General features: G+C 38.1%; 1 protein-coding gene across 10 annotated transcripts in view; it reads right to left on the reverse strand.

Annotated features, from left to right (window-relative positions):
• The window catches only part of TCF4 (transcription factor 4), a 331,867-nt gene extending 315,891 nt beyond the window's left edge, over window positions 1–15,976 (reverse strand). For 8 of the 10 annotated variants that reach the window (XM_054583696.1, XM_054583692.1, XM_054583697.1 and 5 more), the window contains exons 1-3: window positions 15,465–15,976; window positions 13,235–13,326; window positions 11,542–11,614 (exon numbers count right to left, since the gene is read on the reverse strand). In XM_054583696.1, the coding sequence (XP_054439671.1) occupies window positions 11,542–11,614; window positions 13,235–13,306 (145 nt within the window). In that variant the 5' untranslated portion in view covers window positions 13,307–13,326; window positions 15,465–15,976. Of the gene's footprint in view, window positions 1–11,541; window positions 11,615–13,234; window positions 13,327–14,224; window positions 14,329–15,464 lie in introns of those variants that run through there. The other 2 variants (XM_054583691.1, XM_054583698.1) reach the window with 2 other exon arrangements.
• Window positions 15,977–16,489: the final 513 nt, after the last annotated feature.

Consider the following 16,489-nt stretch of genomic DNA (forward strand, 5'->3'; position numbering starts at 1 on the left):
TAAATTAGAAAGAAGAGTCCCTTTTGCCTTGTTCTCCCACTTCCACCCCTCTGCATCCTCTCACAAGAGAATTGCAAAAATCAATCTACCACTTCTCTTGGAAAATAAAGAGCACTTCCATGGTTCTCGGTTGCTAAAACGGCACCGGATATCACAAGGTAGCTGAATTAGGTCTCAGTTACTGTTATAAGGTATAAAGTATAGTAGACTTTCAAGTATTAAAGTTATAAGAAGCTTCACAAAACAAAGCAAGTGCCCACAATAAATGTTCTGCAGTGGACTAAAGTTATACATCCCAAACAGATTCTATAGTTAATTCTCAACTTCACCTGCCACGCTGTAGAACGAGCAACCCCATCTCTCACCTCGATTTCTGCAGAAGCCCCACAATGGGTTTGGGCCGCCCACACATACTAGCCCCAAAGTTTGTGTTCCAGGCTGCAGCTACCGTTCCCAGGCACAATTCCACACACAGTACACAGCAAAGGTTCCCTATCCCTCAGCACTGCCTACTCTGCCCCCTAGCCTCAGCTCCAGCCATGTCGGAGCCCCCTTCCAAACACCACGACCTGCTTGCTCTTTGTGGAGCCTATTGCCCCCAGCCCACTCCACACCCCCTCCCCACCCGGCTGACCTCCATGTGGGTGTGCCGGCCTCAGAGAACCCTCTCCTGACAGCCAGGCTTGGTCAGGTATCCCTACTGCAAACTCATCTAATGCCACACGCCCCTCAAATGGAGAACTTGACATTTCTTTGGTTGATAATTCAATTAATGTGTGTCTCCTACATTTAATTCATGCAGGAACATAAGTGTCTTGCTTGTCATTTTATTTCCAGTACCTAGCATGCTCCTGACACATTGTAGAAGCACAATAAATAATTATTTAATTTTAAAAGTAAATATTTTTCTGTATACAAATTTAAAATAAATATAAAAAATTTCAAGTATGGGAATAAAAAAGATAAGCATACAAGGTTGGGCAAAAGCAAGTGTATAGTTGTTCATATGGAAAATAATGCAATAATTAATAGATAACAATACAAGATTAAACTCTGTGTTTTGCATACTTATGACTAGAAACCTGCTTTTGCCTACCCTGATATGTATCTAGTGCCTTTGAAAATGAATGCTATCTATATATTCAAATTTTTGATTCTGCTCAGAAAGGACAAATGGAATATAACTGTCATGCCTCCAAAAGAGTCTCTGGTACTAAATTTGAGGATACTTTCATAACAATATTCTTCAAGGTCGAATTTCCATAATCTTTAGAATCCATTTTCTTTCCCTTGTACTCATGTAGAAGAACACATGTATAAAGATTCTAGGATTTGTATGTTTCCTTTGGAATTATGAAGTCTGCACTTAGTTATATTTCAAAAGTATCTTTTAATCTATTTCAACATCACCAACTAAAAGCACTTTCCTATTGAATCACTGTAGACTTTTACCTAACAACAGTCATGTGCTCCACTGCAATGGTGAAGCTGAAATTCTTTCCTCTTGTATCACTGTAGTTTCTAACACTATAACTTGTCTTGCATCTCAAAAAAACATTAATTGCATGAATGAATGAATGAATGAATGAATGAAAGAATGGAGTAAATAAAAATTACTAATTCTTAATAATTCAATGAATGAATGAATGAACAAATGAGTAAATAATAGCAACTAATTCTTAATAATTCAATTGTTACTCCAGGGAACTATAGCCACACTGGAAAAAAAATAAGTAACATGGAATGCATTCATCCCTTTCACTTTTCTGAAGTTTCCAATATTCTTTAAATAATCAGGCTTTAAACAACAATAAAATTTTAAAGTAAAATTAACTAATTCAAGTAATTAGAGAAAACATCTGACCTGCCAAAACTACTAATGAGTAAAGAGTGGTATTGCTGCCGGAGCAGGACAATGCAAAGGTATACACTATGTAAAAGAGAAAAGATGACACATGGGCTAAAAAGATAAACTGAAGAAGGAAGAGAGGTCCATAAAATTGGGGGAAAATTAGGTGGCAAAAGAAAAATAACCTTGTGGCTAAAAGCAACTAGATAAAGAATCACGGTGCCCGCAAGAGAACAGAAAAGCATTCAATGGCTTGGGACAGCAGTCAGTGGACAATGATGTTCAAGAAGGCACACAACAAAGAACTATTATTTGAACAAGAACTGAAAATGATATTGTTTGGTCTTTCTTTTCAAAATTACAAAAATGGATTATATGTGAAATTGTACGTTCAATCTTGTAATATTACCACTTGATGATAAAATGTTTTTTTCTGAGTTTAATTTATTCTTGAGTTGCAAAATAGTCCAATATTAATCCCTTATTTTTTAAAGTGAAGAAAAACTTTTGGGAATACACAAGTGTGTAACTGACATTTTAAAGAAAGGGATCTAAAATATTTTTTGTCTATAAAAATCTTGTTTATACTCTGTAGCAAGCACAATTATTCATGAGTAAATTCTTCCTAAGCCTATTTCAATCATCAACTGAACTTTTGGCTTCTTGTGGAACCTGGAGGTCACAGAGGGAAAGACATCTTAATCTGAATTCATCAATACCTGATGAGAAGATGGTGTTATTTGTCTTTTTCCTATTTCGGATGTTAATTATGGTAGATTTTACCCAAAGGTATATCTGGCCACTCCATATTGTTTTTACAGACATTATTAAGTTTTGGCTAAGATCAAAGTATCTTTGAAAATGTTTTCTAAGTGCATTTCTGAATGTATTACATAGCAACAATACCTATCACATTTCCTTGCTAGCTTTTGAACCAAAAGATGAGTAATGGGGTTGGCAGTGATAATAAAAACTACACTGATGAATATGTGTGCAATTTGAAAATATTTTAAAGTATACTGTAAAACCCCTCTCAAAGTATACTGAAGACCTTCAAACTTTTTTCACTTTTAAAGAGCAAGCTTTGCGGCTCTGTCACTCTGTCAATATCAAATAGCTCTTAAGCTATATAAACACTACAAAAGGATCTAGATTTGCCTAATTTGGTTACATTATTTTCTCCAAGTAGTTATTGATTTGGATCAAAAACTATTTCCACTGCTGAAAGATATAATAGGAAGAGTCTAAAACTGGGGACCTAAGAAACCTCAGTGTCCGGCCTGACACTACCATTAAAAACACACACTTTTGGAAGGAGCTGGATTATAATCACTAACACCCCCAAGGAAATCCCCAAATTAGGAATGAAAAAAAAAAAAGGCCTCCAAGACTGGGCTGTTAACCTGGAAGTCTCTGCCGGTGCCTGGACCAGAGCCGATTCCACCGCAGAGCTGAGGAGCCTGCTCCTTGGTGCCTGCTTCCTGGTACCCTTGAGGTCAAGTCTTCAGTCCTAGTACCCCCAGGTCAAAACCCTACCTTCCTCCTCAGGAACCAGAGTCCATTTGTCCAGGAGGCCCTCACTAGTAACTTCCCTCAGCAAGAAATAAGTTCTAATTTATCTAAAATCCCACAACATGAATGACGCTTGCCTTCTGGACGCTGAGTATTCATTATAAATGCAGTTTTCTATTCTTTCCTGTCAGAATATATGCCCTCTCCAGGCAGGACCTATTTACCACAAAGCCCTCTGCGCAAGTGTAATTGCTAACGCAGGGATCAGAACACAACATGCCCTAAAATACGTAAGAAATGCACTCCCCATAAGAATTATAGGTAACAAGTACCCGGGTAGGTCAAAAGATTCTATGTCCACTGCCTATATAGTAACCCATGAAGAGCAAAATTGAAGCTATGCCAGAAATCTCCAGGTAGTGACATAAATAAATACACCTTTCTAAACCTTTCATCATCAATTTTTGTTCATCTTAAGTGGATATAAAAGTAATTACAGCATTTCATACAATATGAAACAGAGTGTTCACAACTATCATTTCAATATTCTCCTTCATAAAAACTAGGCTTTTTCCTAGTTTAGCAGTCTCTAAATATCTTATATTTAAGACTTGAGAAATTTGAGATTAAAAACCTTCCATTTAGATGCCTTTCAATTCAGCTAAGTACCCCAAAAGGGAATGTTTAAATTAATGGAAGATTAAAGCAAGGAAGAACATTCTAAAAGGTATTCTGTAATGGGCCTTTGTCACCACCTTCTCCGTTTTATTGGAAAAATAGTCTTTTCCCAGGAGGCTAAGAGTTTATATGCCAACCACTGGTCTACTTTAACTATTCAAAGTTAAAAATGTCAGAGCAGAAGAAAAGTCTGTAATGGAAATGCTGACATGCCATGAAGTAAAGAGGCACAAGCAGGTGCTCCTGTAACCCAGGGTCATAATTCAATCAAGCTGTATTTTGACGTCATCTGTTACAGAAAAAAAGCCAAATGGTTTATGAACAGCACCAGAACCCCCATGATTAAATTACAGCCCTGATATTTAATCATGGGTCTTACTGTGTTATTTTTAATAACACAATACATTTTAACAGTTATTCGTCAACTGCCTTAGCCAAATTAGAACACGTGATGACAGGTGAGCCGGATTACAATGGCCATCTCTAGCAGTCTGAATTTTTACTATTTTCTCAGAAATGGTAGATTATACAAGTTTTCCTCTTCTTAAGAAACATACAGTTGGTACCAACGGATTGAGTCCAAACCTTAATTAAAAGCAGCAGGGGGTCCCTAACCAGTGGGTCAGGACATCTGTATTTGCGTTCTGTTATGGCCAAATAACCAACTGTATGATTTGGAGAAAAGACATTTGGCCCTCCCAAACTGTGTCTCTTTACCTAAACAATAACAGAGCACCTCTAAGGTCTCCTGTAAATCTAAATTTCTATAAATTATTTACCTGAAAAACAATATTGTATAGTGTTTTTGGGATTCCCTGAGTGCCCAAGTGCAAAATTCTCACAGCTGAAAAGTGGAAGAATTTTTAATTCCATTAAAATCATTCTGATCAGAGGCATTCTAGTACCTGAGGATCTGTAAGCTAAAATTTTTAGAGGCAATATCAGCATCAGCAAATAAAACAGGTTCTTTAAAAAGTAATGTACAAATACTGCTGAATGTGTGAAGGGTTGTTTGCAAAACAAATCAATACAGGCACATCCAACAATGAATTGCAGTTAATAAACTACATATAGTAATTACCACCAATGGCAGTCTAGAAAGTCATTCATTAAATGTTAATTGTCACACAAAAGTACAAAGGCATCCATTTGAACAATTGTGTAGCTGCACCTTTAAATACAATACTTTCTAACAGCCCTGAAATTTATCCATATAAACTGATTTTAAACACACCTGGGTATTTGATATGCTGATTAACTGGGCCTTATTTATTTTTGAAATGAAAGTAAACATGACAACCTTTTTCAACACTTTTGTTATTCTTGTGAGTCTGATACAATTTTATATATGTAATTATATACATTACTTATAACAAAGTGTTACCAATCTTCTCTAAAGATTAAGTTGTTACTTTTCTTATGTCTTTTTCATAAACATTAAGAAACATATGGTTTAAAAGTATCCACCTAAAAGGCATGTGCATACTTTATTGCTGAGCCTAAGTGGGCTCTCAGATTCAGAAAATGCACAACCCACGTGTACGCTTGTAAACTTGGTGGTCAATTTTAAAAATTTTATTCAGAGTAATGAGAAACCATAACAAAAGTAACCTTTTAAAAAAAAAACCTATGTGTACTTTCTCTAATACTTAACACTATGTAATTAACTTGGAAGAACACCTGGTCATACAAAATAGCGTATAAAATACAAAAATAGGGAAAAAGGATTTTTTTTTGTTTCTACCTAGCTTCATTTTGATGCTATGTCTCTGCAAGTTTTGATTTACTGAGTATATAGATATAAATTCTAAAGATTTGGCCAAGTACATTTTGGTTCAAGACTTGTAAACTAAAGAACGTTTCAAAACACACCATGTTCCTTATTAGGCAACTTAAGATCTGTTATCTTGGGCTTATGGGAACTGATCTAAATAGCATCATAATACTAAACGTTGAAAATCACAGACCTGGAGCCCCCAGGACTCAACTCTATGTCTTGGACGCGGTTGCAAACTTCTGATATAAAATATAATTTACCATTAGGAGTAAATGTTTGATCTGTAAAGCTTACGAAATTACTTTGTTTATCATAGCAGATGAAAGCAAAAAGGAATAATTTTAAGCTCAAAACAAAACTGTTTATATGACAGTCTTTACTGCTTCATGATTCTAAGCATTTAAGACAGATTCGAGCAATTAACAGCATAAACTTTCATTACATAGTTCTATTATATATGTTTATGTGACTTAGCTGTTCATCTGTTATTTAAGTGATTTCCTCATTACAATAGTAGGGTAAGGATAATTTGCTGATGCTGTCAAAAATGTTAAGCATTTCAGTCTCAACAGATCTTGGATCCCCACGTTTGTTTAATGCATTTTATTTACTGAAGTCATGTCAAATAGAGTATTGCTTCTTCCTCCTGAATTTAGAAAACATAATATTTTAAGTACATGTGTGGTAATAGACATATCAAAAGTTCAATACTGCTTATTTTAGTAATGCTAATAGAATTTAGAGTTATTGTTCTTAGATATTAAGTTTCAAAGATCTAATAATGAACTGCAAAACTTCTTTTACAGTTAAAGGCATAAAATCTTTTTCTTTTTTAAGATATTAACAAAGCAAGCTTTGTTACCGTAATTTTTCATTTGACTAGATATATAAAAAATAACTAAAAACAAGATATTTTCACTGATCCCAATGAGGATTGCCTATTGAAAAAAAGTACAACTTTGAAAATATCTACTATACTTTCCTTGTCATAATGATAACAATAATAATAACAATAGTGAGACAGTCACAGTGAGACATTTGGATCCTGAGGCAGGAAAAATAATGGACATGGTTTCTATCATTACCTTAAATATGTTTTTTAAAATGCTTATCTACTCTTAAGATCAGGGCTGGTATTGCAAGCCAAGCCTCAATAATGTATACTTATCCCTCTATAATCTTGAAAAAGTAACTTCTATCTGACTGTGTGTGTTTGTGAGAGTGTGAATGTGTGAAAAGGATACTGAGCTAGGCAAACATGGGTTTAAGGCCTAATGCATTACCCACTGTCTTGAGAGCAAGTTGTTTGACATCTCTGAATCTCAGTTTCCTTATCTGTGAAATAAACATGGTAATCCTTGCATCTCACTGGGTTCTTGTGAGAATTTAAAAAATACAATACATATAATATTTGTAGCATACCTCCTGGCATATTAATAAGCACTTTAAGTGTGTCTGTCATACCCATTCACATCCTATTATTCAATCTAACATCTTGCAGATTGTCACGGGGCAGATCAGGCAAAAGAGAATGGTCAATATCCAAAATTCAGCTCCAGACCTTAAAAGGTACTCAAAGGTCACATGCACATGCAGAAGCATTTCTATGCACAAATATCAACACATAAGTCCTGATACTCTATTATGCAATATACATTACAGAAAAACACAGGAGTAAAACCATTGTTATTCCAATAAAGGATTTGCAGAGCCACAGAGAATTAGCAAATGGAAATTTTTTTTTTTTTTAGAACACCAAATAAAGGTAGGGAAACTCCTGAACTTGAGCCTCAGGCTATACAATGGAGGCACTGGGCTGTATATTTCTAAGAGGTTTCTATCTCCAAAATTCCATGATTCTAACAAAGTGGGTTTAATACCACTTTACTGATTTTGAACCTAGTAAATTACTGCACTCTTTACAAAAAGCCATACAACCATTATGAACTATATACTGTAATAGTAAGGCTATTTTAAAACATACACACACACACACAGACAATTAAATAACTCTTTTCAACAAATACCTTTAAGGGGAGACCAATTTTTTTTCATGCAATAACCATGAATTTGCACTGGTCCAGACGGAAATCAATGCAGGATGCGGACCATTTGAGTTTCCTCTGTGATACAGCACTACCCATTGGATTCATTTGTTTTCCCACTGAATTGACTAAATTGACGTGTCACTTTGGTGTCCTGTGGATAAAGATTAACTAACTTGTACGAAGATCAAGAAGTGCTTTTCCTCTTTCAAAAATGACCACGACAGGGAGGTGGTGCATTTCGCTACTGCTCTAAGTTGTTCAAACACCCATTCACTTGGCACTCTAACAAATGCTGAACACCTAAGTAAAACTAAACAGTTACAGGGGGAAGAACTCTCAGCCTTTCAACTGAGGGAGGAAGATGTAGTATCCGTCACAGACTCACTGTAAATACACGTAGCAGATGTGACCAGGGTTGTTCTTGAGTATAGATAATTTTAGTGACCAACTTAAAAACTACTTTTTAAAAAGATGCTAAAGCTGGCATATTTATCTTTTGCTTATAAAAGACTCAAAGGTAAGCAAATAAACAGTATTTTTGTTACATTAGAAAATTAAGCCCCTGTTAACAAATAAATTATAGACTCTAGGTGCATTTCTTTTTCTTGTGGTAACTTTGCCATCCTACACTTTAATGAGAATAATTTCCCAATTATCCAGGCATGTGGATACTTTTAGTTTGTTTTAAGATCAATGATATAACGGATATTAAATCCCTTTGTATAAGTTACCATATGGGTTACAACTATTTCTTAAAAATAATTCCAGAGCCCACCAATCTCCCTGTTAAGGTCATCGTGGCTCTGAACTATCATGGCTGAATTGTTTTAGTGCTCTCTGCTGAACACCTGCAAACATCAAACAAAAACTGCTGGTCCTTTCCTGGGTTGACAAAAGCCTTTCATGTGAAAAATGCTCCCTGGGAATGTCAGGCTGTAGCTCAGGTTACATTCCATTCTCCCTAGCAGCCTCCCCATTTCTTAAGGTGGTAGGAAAAACCATGTTTGTGAAATGAAAGATTAAAGGGAATATGGCCACACTTTATTTTCATTCTCACGTTGCAAATCACGGCGGAGCATCCTGCATTAATGGAATCAAAAGCTATTGGGAACTTTAAGCATGAAACATTGTCATGCCTCACTGAAAAAATATGGCTGGTTTTTCAAATATGAACAGTTTACTTATAGCTTAGATCTTTTTTTCCTGGACCCAAGTTTCAAAGCTACCCATGAAAGTGACATCTGAGTCCACTCAGGACAATGGATATGAACCTGAAGTAAATTTAGAAAATTATTTCTCTGTCCAAAGTGACCTAGAGTTCATCCTTCCAGTTAAAGGCCAGTTTTCCTGATATTTTATTTGTTATGCTTTAAAAAGACTTTATCTTTGTGGATAAATTATTTATCTTTTACCTTATTGAGTTGAATTATAAGCCATTTACTTCACTAACAGCCCTGTGTTCAAATAGTTCTTGAATAGATGAGAAAAACCAACACCCCAAGCTGGACCCTATATTTTATAGTCAACCATCATACCGCACTGGATAAATAACTTACATGTTCAATCCAGAACCCCAAACAAAATAGCCACTGGCACTTTTTACCTTCAAAAGTAAACATTTAGGCCTGAAAACTGCAACTGTGGTACAATGTACCTGAAAGTTCAGCACCTTAAAAATAATCACAGCATCTTCATTAGATGTATCACAACATCTCACTAAGAATGAGGTCTCTGCCCAGATTCATGTATACGTATATACATGTCTGTATACATATAAACACACACACAGAGTTGTCCTAAGAAATGTTTAAGTCTCCATACATGCTCACTTACCAAAATGCACAATATTAATACATATTCATACTTATCCAGCCTGTACTCCCTGTGAACACTCAAACATCCTATCAAGGATTCTATCTAAATGTGAACATATAAAAGGTTCCAAACACACAGCTGTCTTTTTAAATGTAATACAATTTCGTGCTTCTAAATCACCTCACTTTATAAGCCATACCTAAACTGGCATTCTTAAGTTACTCCAAATGTGTCAGGTTTTATAAAGTGCAAAAAGAATATCTTGCACTGATGTTGAAAGCAGTCTATTTCTGTACTTTCCTGACATAATCTACTTCTAGATTTAAACTAAATACACATTTTCTTCAGCAAAATCATGAATTACTGTCAGAGATAAGGTTAGTTGCTGTTTGGGTACTGCCTAACATGAAAAACTAGTATGCCTGAGAGACACTTGTATGCATCTTTACTTCAAAGTTGTATAAAAAATACAGAAATTTCCAAGAAATAATAATAATGCAAAAAGAATAAGTTTCTAAATGGAAAATATAACAGGGTCCAGGGCAGTGAAACACAAACATATGGTCAACAGTACTTTAGTAAAAGTGAACCCAAAAAAACAAAAGATAAAATATGACTATAGGAGGCGTATCTTGTATTTTATAAATCAAATTATAGAGACTGAAATTCCCTTAGACTTACGGGGCCAGCTAGAAGGTGTAATTTATTTGGAAATGAGCAACTTTTAGAGGTCATTCATTTTATAGAAACATACCAAGTACACAAATCACAAAGGTGAACAGATTTCTCATTGCTGTGAAAGTTAAGAGATGTGAAATTACATTCAATAGTTAACAGACAATTCCACTAGCATCTCACAGCTAAAAAATGTCAACATTTACCAGTCTGACTTAAGAATAGCACTCTGTCTAATGTGCTGTTATGTACCACTGCTAGAACTAAAATACTGCAGCTGTTTAACCAGCATAAATGGACTTAAGCCTTGAACCTAAAAAACAGCAGGCAACAATGTATGCCTCCTTCTGATATGAAATTCAGTGGACAAAATAACAAATACATTTTAAACAAATACGTTTTCAGTTTTCACTTTTAATAAAAGACCTTCAGAGAGTCCCCTATTAAAACTCCTCCTTAGATGCCAGATAATCAATGCGCACCCAGTTTCCTTTGTGAATAGCGCTAGCGTCTTTTTAAAGCATCACCCAAAGACCTTTTATCTAGAAAAATGTGAAGTTCTTACCAATTTGCAACTTTAAATATAGCAAAAATTCATTGCACATATAAATACATAGGGGAAAGAAACAGCTAAGGCATCAGAAAAGATATTTTAAAAATACATGAATTCATATTTAGCTCTCAGATTAGCAAGAGGCTCTCTATTTACAGCTATGGTTCACTACGCAGCATTCATCTGCAAAATGAAGGACTCATTTCTTTAAAAGGGTTAATTATACATACTACCTAATAAAACCTATTATTTACAAGCGATTTTTTCCTTTTATATGAAAGTTAGATTTCTGCCTGTATTTTCAAATAGGAAACATTACTGTATTTCCCTCATTTTAATATTGGCCTTATCTTCACATGTGTGATTACAACTATATTAGAAAACTGCTTTTAAATTAAGTGATGGAATTCTGAGACAGTTTCATTAACTTAAAAAAAAAAAGGCCTAATTTTAATTTTGCAAAAGTTGACTTTTTATGTAAGTAATACCGCTGATGGATAATGAAATAACCATATCATTACAAGCTAAAATTTCAATGACTTTTTCAGAGCACTTCAACAGAGCCAAAAATATACAATGAGTGAATAAACAGCTAAGAACATTTAACTACACACTAAGAAAAGAATTTACATACTTGAGCCAGTAAAATGTCCACTCGCCAAAGAAGTTGGTCCATTTTTCCCACTGCTCACAGGAGGTGAAAACATCTAAAAGAAACAAAGAAATATTACTGTTGAAAAGAAGACATTTGTGCCTTCAGAGTTCATCAAAGATCTTTCATACTCTCACCATATAACTTAAGAGTTTATGCTAAGGGCTCATTTTAATAAAATACATCACCATCCAACTCAGAACTAAAACAGGCACGAAAGCAGCAGCCCCCCTCCTCCCCCATTACCACTCGTCTCTCTTCCCTCAGGTTCATCAGCCCGCCAGGACCACCGCATTTTAAACAGACACCGTCCCCATGTTATCAAGACTCAGTATGAAGGGCAGGAGCCTCTCTAGAAAACGCTAGTGTTACAGAGGAGAAGAAAAAGTTGTTTGTTTTATATTGAAAACCTTGGCCATAAACGTGGCAATGTCCATTTCCATCCCGTATAGGATTTGCCTGTTATATGTGAACCCAAATAAAAATAAAAGTGCCACCTGCACTAAATTCTCATTTCGTCTCTAACATGAGCAATTTGAAGCAAGACTCTCTCCCTCCCTCTCTCTCTCTCACTCTCACTCTCACTCTCTTTCACTCCCTCTCTCTCCAGCATTTATTTCAATCGACCCTAATTGGTTTCCCTCTTCTTCCACGTATCTAGTGGATAATGCGCACCTTCCCTGGGTCAGAGCCTGCAAAAAGCAAAGGAACAAATGGAGAAAGTGCAGCAAGCAGAAAGGGGGCTACAAAGCTGCCTACAGCTATGTTTCCTGGCAAAACTTCCGAAAGCCATTTCTCCAAAAGAAGGTCTAGCAGAGCAGCAGCAGCAGCAGCAGCAGCAGCAGCAGCAGCAGCAGCAACGACATGAAAAGCCCCACTTAGAAGGCGGTTTGGAATTTATTTGTTTTGCGGAATTCTTTTTCTTTTGCTTTGCAAATGCATCTTACACCAAACTCATCTGACATTAAAAATCAATTAATTCCCCTGACATGTCTGAGACTTGGTTTGGGAAAGGGAAGCAAAAGGGTGGAGAAGGACCAAGTACAGCTGTAAAACTCCACAAGTGTGTAAGTTCTTCTTTGTACTAATCTCTTAACTATAAAATTTACAAAAAAAAAAAAACAGTATAGAGTTCTAAGGACTGTATACTCAGTATATACATGAGTATTCAGAATCCCAAGAAATTAGATTAACTAGGAAACTAGAGGTCCTACTAATCCAAAGCATCATCAGTTTAAAACTTTAAGAGACAAGTGGGTCTCCTATTTTCTTTTCCATTTCTAGAAAATAAATAAATAAAATGACTAGTGTGCAAAGTATTAGTACTCTCAGTGTTCAGATAAGGCCAAGTTTTAGGGGTGGTTTGCCATTTTACGAGTGGCTGTTTTTCCTTTCCTTTGGGGCGAGATTCAATTATTTGGGGGGGGGGCAGTTTGTGGATATGGAATTCAAGACAAGTTATTAGACTGTGAAAAAAAACCTGAATCATTCATCATACCCAGAAATTGTAGTTAAAACTTATCAAAAACATCTTCATTTTACCAAGGATTCAGCCAATTAAAAATTATTTCTCTCCTTTAGATTACTATTGGTTTCTAGCTAAGTGTTTGGGGGGTTTTTGTTTTGTTTTGTTTTGTTTTCACAGCTGTTGTTAGTTTCCACCGTTCTTTCTTACCGCACTGAAATCCAGTAAATCACTCAGCTCTTTGTCCGTCCCTAAGGCAGCCATTCGCTGTTGGTGATGCATTTTAGCAAAATCACACAAACCTAGAAACATGGAAATAACCGCAATCAGAAAATCCAGTCCCAATCCTTGGAGAAAACACAATCGGATTTTTGGAGACTGGGGGAGTGGGGAGGGGGAGTTGAGGGTGGGGATGTGGGGGCGGGTGAGATTAAGGTGGAAAGGAGGGAGGGATGGGAGAGTTGTTTTGTTTTGTTTTGTTTTTTTAAAGATGGAATAGGCAGCAATAGCAAAAAAAAAAAAAAAAAAAGCGATATCGACACTATATTTCCAAAGAGACGATCAAAACTGGTAACATCCACTATAAAACCAAATCCGGGAAAGAAAAAAAAAAAAAGCCGCTCTTCAGCGCATCATTTTATGCAACAGGAGGTAGAGCGAGAAATGAATGGATCATAGAGAAAAGAGAAACTACTGAGAACGATCCGGTCTCAACTTTACCCCCACCCTCCATCCCACCCCCTCACACACGCACACACAGGCACACACACTCACACACACCACTCCCCTCTGCATTTCAAAGTAGCTATAAAGAAATTAAAGATGAGCGTCTCCGGAGTGAAAACACGTCCAAAGGGGGAGGGGTGACAGGGTCGGAGAAAGGGGTGGGGGGAGGAGAGCGGAGGGTCCGTCCAGTAATTGTCCAGCACCCTAATTTGTGAAAGAAAGGATTGTAAAAATTAAAGTCAGGCCCTTGGCAAAGTCACCGGTCCCTCCAAGTGGCATTGCTGGGGAGGGTTGGGGGGGGCGAGATGAGGGGGAGGGAAGAGGCGCGGGAGGGGAAGGGGTGTCTCTTCTGGGAGCGCCGGGAGCCGGGAGCCGGCGGCAGGGAAGGCTCGGAACCGCGTGCGGGGCTGCCGAGCCGAGCCCCGCGCAGCCGGCGCATCAGCCCCGCCGAGCCCCGCTGGCGCCGGTACCTACCGCCCGCGCGCGAGAAGGGGCTCTCCGTGCACCGCCGGCGCCGAGGCGGCGTTCATGTCTAACCACTGCCTCCGCCACCACCACCTCCTCCTCCTGCACCCGCTCCTGCGCCTTCCCCGCCGCCGCCGCCGCAGCCGCCACCGCCACTACAGATCCGCAGACACACAGCCAAGATCCCTGACTCTTAACACCAACTCTCTTCTCCGGGGAGGGGAGGGGACGAGGGAAGGGGGGAGGGGGAACACGCCGAGGCGCACGGAATTGCAAGTTCAGCAAAGAAATGGGTGGGGGGGCTCCGGAGGGAGACGCGGCTCGTGCGGGTCGGGCTGGCTGGGATGCACCCCCCCCGAAAAAAATCTCAACACCTCCCCCGCCTCGCCAAAAAAAATACAAACGAAAATTCATCCGAGCACCTCATTTTCCCTCCGATCGTCAGTTATAATCTGAAGCCTGAACAGTTCAGTTTTTGCCCGTTTCAACCATCGGAGGCACTTTGAAATTTATTCGAGTTTACATCCCTCACTTCTTTCTTTCTCTGACTCCTGGGTCCCTCACTCACACATCTACTCATGGCAAAGCAAGTTTCTACGAGGCTGCAAATTACACGTGATGCAAAAAGGATGCCAAGAGGAACAATATTTTTCTTTTCCAGATATAAATCAAGCCACATTTTGCTGGGGAGATTTTCATTTCGGTAGTTTTGTGTTGGGGGCGAAACCTTAATGGCATATTTTCTTTCCCCTCCCTTTTAAGGCACAGAGGAGTATAGCTGCAAACTTCGCCAAAAAAAAAAAAAAAAAAAAAAAAAAGGCAATTTTTGAGGGTGGATGTTGTTTTGTTTTTACACTTGAGTTACTCGGCACGCTAACTCCCGCTCGCCAGCATTATAAGTTTAATTCCACATTCACCATTACAGGCCCTGCATGCTCTGAAAACATACTTTTTTACATCACTTTTTAGGATAAAAACTAAGCTTCATAATTCTATCGTCTCATAATAACAAGCGTGCTTTATCCAGGATATGCAACATACGCGAGTTTAACGTGTGTTAAAATACACAATCTACAAACCCTGTTAATTGCTATATGTGCGAGTACACATACAACATGCACACACTTTTTCCCATTGAGAGTTATTTAATAGGTTGTTCCTTTTGTTTTAATCAAACATTGGGATCGACATTTTAAAAAGTTAAATTCAATTACAAACAGTTTACTCTGACAGCAAATTGTAACGTTACCTTAAATGGCCACAAATATGCTCACAATATTCCAAGGAAAGTGACTTTAAAAAGAGAAACAAAAATCTTCTGCAAGTACTTAGTATCTCACATGTGTATCCCCCAAAAAAGTATTTTAACTGGTACTCAGTTCTGCTCCAGGGATATCCACAGAACACAAGATTATGCACCTGGCTCTGGTTTTTGCATTTTCCACCATAAAATTGCAACAAAATTCCCTCCCCCAAAAAAGAAATCATTAAAAAAAATCCAACAACTTTTTCTTATTGTTTATAAAAAATCAATACAGGATAGTTATAATTTTTCCTCAAATCTTGTTGGTGGGTTTTTTTTTCTTCTCCTCTTTATAAAGTCTTAAACTTGTTCCAAGTTTAGAGGTGTCTCATCATCATCCTCCTCCTCCTCATCATCATCACCATTGACTCCCCCGTGGAGTCACATTGATAATAATAGGTTTCCCTGAAAGATACATTGTAATCCATTCACATCCGGGCACTGCGGGCTTATAAAGAGAAGGCGCTGCGGCCGCGGCTGCTCCTCCAGACAATGACTAGGGAGGGGCGGGGCCAGGGGGGGCGACCATAGAGTGGTAAACAGAGCGCCTAGAGAGGCGCCCAAGATGGCGGTTCTTGCGGGCCACGCCTCCTCCAGGACCCGGGGCGGATGTCGCGCGTGGGACTAAAATGCAAAAGCTCCCCGGGCTGGAGCCGTTAGCAGGCCCAGTGCTTCTGCGCACTTCTTGTTCCCGTTGCTTGGCCTTCCCAGTTTACCAAAGAGTGTGGTTTCTGAATTAACGAATTAAACACAGACTTCCACAAGGAGTCAGCACCCCTGGCTCACCCTGAGGGAGGAGGCTCAGCATCTGCTGAGCTGGCCTCACCAACGGAAAGCCGGTGCCCAGGTTCTCTTGCTGTGAGAAATTGGACCTCTTAGGGAGACTTTAACATCCCGGACAAAGTACCCTGAGCTAAACTGTAGCTCTTGGGCTCGAACAGGGATATGCATCCTCTCCTCCACCATTTACA

Source organism: Pteronotus mesoamericanus, unplaced genomic scaffold (assembly GCF_021234165.1).
Source record: "Pteronotus mesoamericanus isolate MK-2021 breed Mesoamerican mustached bat unplaced genomic scaffold, CSHL_Meso_final contig_74, whole genome shotgun sequence".
In the NCBI taxonomy this organism is placed as follows: domain Eukaryota; kingdom Metazoa; phylum Chordata; class Mammalia; order Chiroptera; family Mormoopidae; genus Pteronotus; species Pteronotus mesoamericanus.